Genomic DNA, 11,144 nt, shown 5'->3' on the forward strand with positions numbered 1-11,144 from the left:
TGTCTAGGCGAAGGAGCAGTTCATATGACCTTCATGCTTCCTTAGTTTAGGCTCCAACTTCTTCCAGTCTGACATACCATTTATGAAAGTTTCTGCATGATGGCCTGAGAGCTGCTCTGGCAGACAGACAGCAGGGAAAACAGAACAACCTGTCCACTGCCTGTCCACTGCCCAGGAACACACCATCCAGCTTCGACTGACAGCTTCTCCATTTGCTAGTACACTTTCATAGTGTTGATCAGTGAAATGTCTGCCATGCTGCTGTGGAAAATTTAAAATTTCATATGTCATTTGACTAGGTCCTTTCTCAACAAGATAATGGATGGAATCTGAAAGTTCATGGGGACATGTGGCGATAGTGCTGGATCTTGCCCCAGGCTGTCTTGTGATGAGCTGTGGCTTGGGACTTCTTCCTGGACACTTGTCTTCATGACAAATAGGAACTGATAGCTCATTGAAATTGTCAGTGCTACTTCCCCCAGTGCTAGAAGTTGCAGATGTGTTCATCTCAGGTTCTCTTCTGAATTTTTAGTGCAGGCAGATATTATGGCCATTGCTGCACTTGATTTCTAGATGATCTTTTTCCTTCCCGGAAGGACCAGAAAAAGCCCAGGACCAAAATGCCACTTTACAGCTAGGCTGGCCTGCTGATGTTGCATAGCATCACCTCTGGTGACCTGGTGCTTTTTACTTTTGCTGACAGTTATTTTGGCTTTTTGATGGTAGATGGTTGCAGGTTCCCATTTTAACAGCAACTCTGCTAATGACAACTTTCTATTAATGGAAAGATTTTGCTTGGAACCAAATCCAGTTGACTGCAATGTTAATTGTTTTGGATATTGGCAGGCTTGCTGTTTATTGGCAACTTTTTGTTTGTTTTGACATGAGCCCTGTGAGCCCCCAGCATCCCCCCTTCACATGGAAAGCCTGGTCACAGGCAGGGCCCAGTACTGGTGGTGGACATGGGCTAATGTTTCACATCTAAACCAAGAGGTTTTACTACTTTTTTTTTTTTTTTTTTTTTTTTAAATATGAATTCAGCTCAGCAGTTTCAGATGAATTTAACTTTGAGTTGTGGGACCAAATGATCCCCAAATTTCAAAGCTCCACTCTTCAGACAGTGCAAGCCCACCAGAATCAAAACTGAAAATAAGGGTCCAAATTCTGTGTTGTGTCTCTCATGAAACAGCACAAAAGAAGCAACTTGGGAACTTGAACTCTCAGAGTAGCCGGATATGCTGATTCTCCAGGATCCTGGGGCTCTTCCTTCTCTGATATATAGCTTGAAAGGAAGCAAAGGGCTTGATCCTGATTTCTCGTTCTTCAATTAGTGGTAGCTAGATAGAATGACTCTTTCACCAGGATTAATATTACATATATTCGGTCATTAGTGGGATGTCACACAGGGTGATTGGCCCCTTTAAGGAGAGATGGGGCTAGTTACACCTATGCCATAATTAATTAGCTGCTTCCTAGTCTGAGGGGACAGGACTAAGGAGGGTCAGGTGACAGTTTACTGGACTCCTAGGCCTTATGAAAGAACTGAAAGATCAGTCTGTAGTGGAATGACAGGGAATGGGGAGGCTCCTGTGGAAAGCCCTGAACCAGGGTTGCAAGAGGCCAGGGGGAGGGATAGCTCAGTGGTTTGAGTATTGGCCTGCTAAACCCAGGGTTGTGAGTTCAGTCCTTGAGGGGGGCCATTTAGGGATCTGGGGCAAAAATTGGGGATTGGTCCTGCTTTGAGCAGGGGGTTGGACTAGATGACCTCCTGAGGTCCCTTCCAACCCTGAGATTCTATGATTCTATACTCCGGGGTGGAGCCAGCCTGAGGGCCTATTGCTCTGTTTCAGTGTTGGGGAAGACACAAGGAACAGTCTATTGGGCTGAGAACAGTACTCCAGGGAACCAGCCTGGAGGCCAGATGTTCTATCCCAGAGCCAGAAAGACTCTCAAAGGTAGTCCTCTTTATGAAACAGCGCCCGAAGGGTAGACTGAATAAAAGCCCTCAAGGGCAGAAGAAACTTTTGTTTGTTTGTTTCTTTGGGACGTTTTAGTTGGACTTGTGCTAACCTGAAAGGTGTACTCTGTGTTTGATTTAGCCACATCTCCCATGCAGATCTGTGAGTGGAGAGCTGAGGAGACCTGCCTCAGGGAATGCTGACAGTGCCACATTCGTCCAGCAGGAGGTGCTATGGAGCAGTCATGCCCGTATAACTAGATTTCCCCCTCATCCCACCCCCGAGGCTCATTCTGCCCAGGATTGTAGATGTGGCTTAATTCTGGAACCCTGCTTGTAAAAGAGAACTTTTCAAAACTGCCACTTTTGGGGCAAAAATCTATTCTTATCTGATCCACTCTGTGCTGGCTTTGCGGTGCGGTAGAGGTCTGTAGCGGCTGCGATGTCACCAACAGAATGCATGCTGGTGGAACAGAACAAGTAGGAACAGGTGATCTGCTGTGTGGCCAGGCTTCACGGAGCTTGAAAAAGAAGGGGCAGTAGAATGGGGAAGAAGGTAAAATCTTAAGCTTAGTATTGTGCTAATGCTAATGTTTCTCTGCACATGTTTTAAGACTAGTTTGATTTTCAATGGAACAAGAGAGAATAAAATTGAACAGAACAGTAACACTTTTTTTCCCCATACTAACAGGTTAGTTGATTGTTTAAGAGACTTTGGGCCTACAGACTGGCAATTGGCTTGCTTGATATGCAAAACGCTGTGGAACTATAGTGAAAATATCACAAGTCCTGCATCATGCTTTGAAGAAGAAGATATCAATACACTCCTAGTGCTGCTTGCATCATTTTTAGGTAAGAGCTAACAATCTCATTACCTTTTCCTCAGAGCAGAACAAGACAGGAGTAAAACCAAGGAAGCATCTGTGCATGGGCTGCAATGTATTTAAACAGGTTAGCGGTTCATGGATTACTCAACGACACAATGGCCTTTGCCCAATCACGGCAGCTACTATCTCCATGTTTTTCCATGCTTTTCCTCCTTCCTCTCAGATGTAGGTAGTCACCAAGGTAGAACTGCCTTTTTGTACCATTGCCAATCATTCCAGTCCCAGTTCTGCTGCTTTGCCAGTCAGTAAGTTACTGACTTTCACCAACAGTCCTTTGCGTCTTTGACCCAACTGCCCTATGTACTCACAGTGCAGAGTACACCTTTCACTGGAACTGGGCCCCTCTTCCCCTCCAAAACAATGTAGGGATTTACAGAAGCACGTGATCAGACATTCAGCTGCTTAACTAACCTTGATTGTGAATACAGAGCACACTAGGCAGCACAGGGGAATAAGACATTTCTCCTAATGCAACAAAGTGTGCAACTCTCCAGTGCTTATGTAGGCTGAGCTCATTGCACATGCCAGGAGCTCCTTGCAGTCCCCCATGGGCCACCCTCCTGTTTCCCTCTATTTTCAAGACTCCCTGTAACCCCTGCCTTGCTCCCCCCATGCCAGGGGCTGTGTCCCAGAGAGAAAGACAAGCAGAGAAATGACATCAAGTGGCATGTAGATAAACTAGATCCTATTACCGCTTGATACATTTGTTTTCAAATTGTACATAATAGTGCATAGTTTCTCTACTTAATTTTACCCCTTTATTTTATGTTCACTACTTTGCTTTGTATTATACTCACTGAGTCAGCCTCTTCCAATTGCCTTTAAAAAAACAACAACAAACTAAGAAAAATCCAAAAGAAAACGAGGCAAATCTTTGGTTAATTTTGATTTACAATTTTTTAAAATTTCTTGAAAAGTTTTATATTACTGTTGAGGCAAGGATTGGATGATAGTTGGGAAGACCTGTTAAGAAGTGAGATGCCCCAAAGTCTGCTGCAGACATTTCTAGACTGCAAGAAATGATTCGTGTTTGCTGCAAAGTTACTAAGTAATTTATTTGCTTTATTTTTCCTTGCTTTGCAGTGATAGATGGCCATGTACTGCATGATAAGATAAGGCATCTGTCTAAAAATACTCATTGCACAATCAATAGTGCACCTCTTAGCATTTCTCTAACAAAAGCACAAACATGCTAGTCAGTCACAATCATTCCTGAAAGGTCTGCCGTCCAGTTGTGACTGTGCATCTTCATTTTGGATCGTTCTTAATGTTTTCATTAAGGATTTTTCCTTTTCATTTAACATTTTCTTCCTCCAGCTATTAAGATATTGACACAATACATGATTACTCCCATTAGCTTGTTCATCTGCCATCAGGTGGGTGTCCTTCTGCAATTACAATTTTAGTTGTAGCATGTAAGGATGCTTATTTAAATCAAAATTTAAATTGAAAGTTAATCTTCCTCAAATTTATGGTCAGAAGAGTGACCGTACAAATGGGACTCTTACTCACCAGATCTGCGCTGTGTGTGTTGGGAGTCATCGTATGTTGGTAGTGACAACAGTGAGTTAATATTGGCCTGCAACTCTCTCCTGCCATTATACCCACTGTACACCTTGATTATTAGCAGTCAGGAAGGAGGAGGCAACTTCAGTCAATTAATAGACTGTATCTAAGCAGCAGGCCAGCCCTTTCCCCTCATTTGCTGGACTCCTGTGAGTTGGAGCATGGAGCAGCAATCACATCAGTTCACTAGCCTCACTAACCATCTCTAGCAAGAAGATGCATATAATAACGCAGACAAAGGTGAAGGAAAAGAAGAGTGGGAAATAAAAAGTCTGCAGAGAGAGAAGAGGGAGGAAGGACAGCAGCAAGGAAAGCCATTTCTTCTTTCTGCCCCTTTTCAGACCCTTGCACTCTGAGTTGCAGAAGCAGCTCTCCTCCCCTTTCAGGTGGCTCTGTCACAGTCCATCCAGTGAATAACCTCTTCGTTCAGGGACAAGTGCCTTTTTGCTGCCCCTGATACCTTCTTCCCACTTGCTCTACTGACTGCCTCTGCAGGGCCCTTCAGCCTGGCACTTTCTCACTCTGCATAGTTGCTTCAGTTACCCCATTGCAGGAGTTCCCTCAGCAACAGCAGACCTGGGGCTTGTCTCTACCTTATGATGTTGGGCAACTTGGTTCCCATTTCCACATCATGCTTTTTCCTCCTTCCTCTTCCGTGGGTTTTAACGTGGCAATCCAGTTGTCCCCTACCTCATTTACACGTGGGTGGTAGGGGGGTCTCAATACACTTACATTCCACTATGGCCTGGTATTGTCCTCCTCTCCTGTGGGCATCCTCTCACAGGTCACTCCTGCCCTCAGGCTGCAGGGATTCTCCCAGTTCTCATGGCACAGAGCCTGCACTCTATGCTCTAGTCCTGGGTTCCACCACACCATGAAGAAGCAGTGTGTTGGTCTCACTCCTGGGATGGCATTCATGTGCTCTGTAGTGCAGGAGATACACCCTGTCAAGGTTTCTTCCCCACTCTGAACTCTGGGGTACAGATGTGGGGACCTGCATGAAAGACCCCCTAAGCTTATTTCTACCAGCTTAGGTTAAAAGCTGCCACCACCAAAGTGTTACACAAAGAACAGGGAAAGAGCCCACTTGGAAACGTCTTCTCCCCCAAGCCCTACTCCCCCTTTCCTGGGGAAGGCTTCATAAAAATCCTCACCGATTTGCATAGGTGAACACAGACCCAAACCCTTGGATCTTAAGAACAATGAAAAGCAATCAGATTCTTAAAAGAAGAATTTTAATTAAAGAAAAAGTAAAAGAATCACCTCTGTAAAATCAGGATGGTAAATACCTTACAGGGTAATCAGATTCAAAACATAGAGAATCCCTCTAGGCAAAACCTTAAGTTACAAAAAGATACAAAAACAGGAATATACATTCCATTCAGCACAGCTTATTTTATCAGCCATTTAAACAAAACAGAATCTAACGCATATCTAACTAGATTGCTTACTGACTTTTTACAGGAGTTCTGACCTGCATTCCTGCTCTGGTCCCGGCAAAAGCATCACACAGACAGAGAGGACCCTTTGCTTCCCTGCCCCCCTCCAGCTTTGAAAGTATCTTGTCTCCTCATTGGTCATTTTGGTCAGGTGCCAGTGAGGTTATCCTAGGTTCTTAACCCTTTACAGGTGAAAGGGTTTTTCCTCTGACCAGGAGGGATTTAAAGGTGTTTACCCTTCCCTTTATATTTATGACACACCCTGATTTCCACACTGAGAAGGGGGGTTGGGAGATTAGACCCTCTCCAACTAGATGATTTGTACCTGGATGCATACAGTAACTCCTCACTTAACGTTGTAGTTATGTTCCTGAAAAATGCTACTTTAAGCAAAACAATGTTAAGTGAATCCAAATTTCCCCCATAAGAATTAATGTAAATTGGGCGGGGTTAGGTTCCAGGGAAATTTTTTCCACCAGACAAAAGACTATATCTGTCTATCTACACACACACACACACACACACAGTATAAGTTTTAAACAAACAATACTGTACACAGCAGTGATGATTGTGAAGCTTGGTTGAGGTGGTGAAGTCAAAGGATGGAAGAGGGTGGGATATTTCCCAGGGAATGCCTTACTGCTAAATGATGAACTAGCATTCAGCTGTGCCCTTAAGGGTAAACACGTTGTTGTTAATGTAGCTTCACACTCTACAAGGCAGCACAAATGGAGGGAGGGAAGACAGCATGGCAGAGAGAGACAGAGATGCATTGCCCTTTAAGTACACTGACCCCGCTCTAAGTACACTGCCTTTTTAAGTAGATCAGCAAGCTCCCTCCATCGTGAGCCCTGTTGTGTCCCCCATCCCGCTCTGTGGAGATGAAGTACAGAAGTGGGGGGAGGCAGATACCCTGACATTAGCACCCCTCTTCCCCACCCCCATCTGCACATTAAGCTGGAGGCTCCCAGGAGCAGCACACGGCAGTGGGGGGACAGCTGACCTGCCTGGCAATTGATAGCCTGCTGGGCAGCTGCTCCACAGGGAAGTTAGGGGAGCTGATGGGGGCTGCCGGCCCACCCTGGTTCCAACCCCCCACCAGGTCACTCCAACAGGCTGCTCTTCCTGCAAGCAGTGGAGAAAGCAGGTGACTGCCAAATGTTATAAGGGAGCATTGCGCAACTTTAAACGGGCATGTTCCGTAATTGATCAGCAAGGAAACAACATTAACCAGGATGACTTTAAGTGAGGAGTTACTGTACTTCCACAGCGGATCCCCATTGTAATCTGCATCTCTGTGGGGAATCTTCAGCTCCAGGCCTGCGCTATTCACTTTGGTCTAATATCTGCCTCCTGTCCTTTCCAAGACTTTCATAGCCTACTTGCTGCAGTCATGTGGGTATATACAATATGCTTCAATAACCTTTTGATCCAGGACCCCTCAGCCAGGATCTTTACCCATTCTTTCAACATGTTATGGACGATAAGTGTAATTTCTACCTATTTAGTAGATACCTGTCTTTTGTCAGAGATAGTTAACTTGTATTGAAAACACACTCTGGGCTAGGTAATGCATTTCTCTCTGAGAACAAACATCAGAATCCCTTATCTGTCCTTTCCAGAGTCCACTCCCTGAGTCCCTTTGTGGTCAGATTCATTTTGAGCCTCTTTGGCGATATTACTGCTTGTTTGGATCTGATGTCCTGGCTTTGCTTTCATCTCCAGCCATTGCAGGGTTTCTTGCTGCAAAGACAACACTCTTCTCCTTGAACTAATTGCTTTTCCTTTCTATTAAGTTTTGGAAGTCCCTGTTTAGGAAGTAGCCTTCCCCCACTACTTTTGGTAGGGTCCAGCTTCTCCCATCCTTTCATCTCCACTCTCATAACCACAGTTGCTAGCATTGCAGGCTGTGATGTTCATTTGGGCATCTCAGTATGGGGGACTTGCAGCCCCCTGCCTTGAAATGCCAACTTCAGTGTGCTGGTATTTCAGGCATTCCAAGCTCTCTCTTTGTCTTAAAGCTATGACTTAACCCAGTGTGACATCCACAGCCTCTGCCCTTCTCAGAACCCCCCTCAGATATGCTTGGGCAGAGCCCCATTTCAGAATATGGCCTTTGGAAGCTGCTGCCCAGGATCTCATTCAATTCTCTCTGATGGCCTAGAGGCCAAGTGGCTTCCATTCCATTAGAGGAAATGGCTGAAATCCTGTCAGAGTTGGAATCAGTTCCCTTCCACTACATTCTCAAAGAATAAAAGTAAAAAGAGAAAGGCACTTGCTTTGCAAGGGGATGTGATCTACCACCTGTTCCCTGAGGTAATTGCTGGATTTGCCAAAATGTGGATTGCAAGTAGCTCTGCCTTGAGGCCTCTTCTGAACTGACTCAGCCAAAACTCAGTCATGTTGAGGGGAAAAAAACCTTAACTTAGTCCTCCTTTCAGACATTTGTCAAAAACCATCAGTTGTGCTTGGCTCCTGTAGTGGATTCCAAATTCTGAAGCATGTTCCTTCAAGTTCCACTGTAAGCCTGCCTTAAGCTTTCTTGTTTTTGTTTTTCCCCCCTTACTTTCCACATCTGATAGTCAAGGCTGTTGCTGGGTAAAATAGGAGAAGAGAAACATAAGATTACTCACCAGTAATCCTGTTTGTCATAGTTTTCTTCTCCTATCGTACTTGCCTCCAATTTCCGCTCACGAAGCAACATTTGAAGACCACCTGTCTAATCTTCTCTAGTCTATTCTTTCCTGTTCTTTCTTGCTTTGGACGTTTCTGTAAGATGGACAGGCTTAAATGCTGTATTGATCCATCCAGCCTCCTATTGGTGGATCAGGGATATCGTTGGATAGAATTGAAGAAAACAACAAACCAGATTACCAGTGAGTGATTTATGGAAGAGCCAACACAGTCATAAATGAATGAGCTGGATTACCTCCCGGCTTGTACATCTACGAATTTGGTAGTTACATTTAATTGTAGAATCTCTTACTGTTGATGATGATCAAACCAAAACAAGCGCAGCTTGACTTCAAATTCCCAAGCTGGCACTTAGGAAAAAAAACCTGTTAGTTGTAGACAACTATTGTGAAGCCATTGGGAGGTGATAAATATAGACCCCACAATACTATTTTTTCTACTCATTTTTCTGAGCCCAAATGCATTCATGTTTTTCCATTAGAACTAAGCTCTTCAGACAGTGGTTTTTAGTTTAACTCAAAGTTGTTTTCAAACTATGAATGTAGAACTGGTAAAAATTGTACATGCCCTAGTGGTAATACATAGGGGTTTTTTTATTCTTCAGCATTGTTGATATTTTCCCCCATTGCAGATGAGGAACTAGCATTGCATTACAACTTCGACAGAGATTTAAGGGACTATCACAAACTGTATTGGGAAACAGAGTTCAAGCCTGTGGCACAGAAGCTTCTCAGCAGAATTCAAAGCCACCATTCCTTCCTTCAGCCTATCACTATGACGTCATTTTAACTTGGGGGCTGCTAAAATGTTAATACAAACCACAGAATATTTCAGCTGTTTTAAAATAGTAGTAGTAAAGGCAAACAGGATTTGCTATTAATATATTGAAAACAACTCCATTAAGTGCTGATTATCTTTGTATGTAGATTGTATATTTAACTATTTCTGATGCTACCTATACATTTTCATTGGCAAACATGTTGGACATTATGGGGAAAATGAATAAAATTAATTTATCTCACAGCTAGACTGAATACTATCTTTTGAGAAAGTTATTTTATATAATATCACTTTAAACCTCTGCTTAAAAAAATCAAATAATTGATGTAATGTGGCTTTTCTAGTCATTAAATTCTGTTGGGGGTTTCTTTGGTGGAGAAGTTTGTTTACAGCTGAAAAAAGACTATTTGAATAATTTGCCAAACTTACTTCTTATAGTTAGATTTTTCCCCCCCCAGCAATGGGCACATGGGAAGTCTCTGGCAGCAAGGAGCTCTGCAGTACACTGCATTTATCTACAGACTTGGGCTTAGTACTTCTTCTCGCTCATAAAATTCCATCGCAAATACTAGCTGAGCACGTACTGCTAGGTTACGTTTGGAGTTTGTTCTTTTCACAAGATGCTCTTTTAAATGACACACAAGAGCTTCAATTTTTTTAAATGGTAAGATAGAATTTGTCTCCCTTTCTCACAAAAAGGGGAAATCATCTTTTCCCCTCCTCTCTGTATGCTCCTGGGGATTTCCCTCTTCATTGATGAGAGGGGAAACTCTCTAGCCTAAGAGTTAGCCTAAACTCTAAGCTGCTGGGAGATGGTCTCTCTACCATCCACATTCTTGGCTGGGGCTTATTTTTCCTCTCTGCTGGAGGGATGATGCGCTTTACCCTTATCACAGGGAAGTTGGTGATCAGCTTTCTCCAGCTCTGATTTGGGCATGAATCTAATGGATTAGGAGCACCTTCTTTCTCCCTCTTTCTGTTATGCATGACTAGTCCTGGCTCTGTCCTTGAAATAATAGAGGAAGAATTTAGTATTATCAGACTAGTTGTGCGGAACAGAAAGGGAGAGAGAAGGCTGCCCCTGATCCACAGGATCAGTGCCCAGACTAGAGCTGGAGAGAGCTGGGGGATAGCTGATTGTGTGTGTTTGTGCTATATATTCACTGTTGGTGCAATGCATCCTGGATACTTGTTTGGGTACTTTTGGCCAGTAGTGTCCATTGGGAGTTGTGTGTCTACCATGTGTCTTAGTGCCCCCAGGCCCTCAGTTCCTTCTCATTGCTCTTCACTCATGCATTTTGCCCAGTGTTGTGTAAACAGTTGTAGTTAGGCAAAGTTAGGTTTTTTGATTGCAGCAGAAAGGAACTGCTGTTTGTTATTCTTTGAGTAGCATCCCTAAGGGTGCTCCAGTTCAGGTGCCTCTCTAGCTCTCAGAGATTTCTAGTTTGCAGTGGTCCATTCAGCCTGTGCATGTGCCTCCTTGTGGCAGACAAAAATGCTATATAGAGGTGCACAGGCAAACCGCCCTCAGTTCCTTCTCTACTGCCTCAGCCGGAGACAGACCACTCGCAGGTCCGCTTACAGCATACGCTGCCTTTTATCTTTCTTCAAAGTTTGTTAGTTTATAGTTGTAGGTTACTGTATAGTGTTTAGTAATAGTTTTAGATGAGAGGACTTCTTTCCCCCAGGAGACGAGTCTTCTCCTGGCAGAATATACCTGGTTTGTCAGGCTTCAGATGTTGCCTCTCTTGCCAGGAAGCTGTACGGGTAAATGATAGGCACTGAAAGTATGTCTGTTGCTGGGAGAGTCACTCGTCTCCC

General features: G+C 43.9%; 1 protein-coding gene across 1 annotated transcript in view; it reads left to right on the forward strand.

Annotated features, from left to right (window-relative positions):
* Positions 1-9,532, forward strand: part of ARMC2 (armadillo repeat containing 2) — a 119,758-nt gene extending 110,226 nt beyond the window's left edge. The window contains exons 17-18 of the mRNA XM_074948204.1: positions 2,649-2,809; positions 9,175-9,532. Of these exons, the coding sequence (XP_074804305.1) occupies positions 2,649-2,809; positions 9,175-9,332 (319 nt within the window). The 3' untranslated portion in view covers positions 9,333-9,532. The remainder of the gene's footprint in view (positions 1-2,648; positions 2,810-9,174) is intronic.
* The last annotated feature ends 1,612 nt before the right edge of the window (positions 9,533-11,144 follow it).

The sequence above is a fragment of the Natator depressus genome, chromosome 3 (genome assembly GCF_965152275.1).
Source record: "Natator depressus isolate rNatDep1 chromosome 3, rNatDep2.hap1, whole genome shotgun sequence".
NCBI classification, from domain to species: domain Eukaryota; kingdom Metazoa; phylum Chordata; order Testudines; family Cheloniidae; genus Natator; species Natator depressus.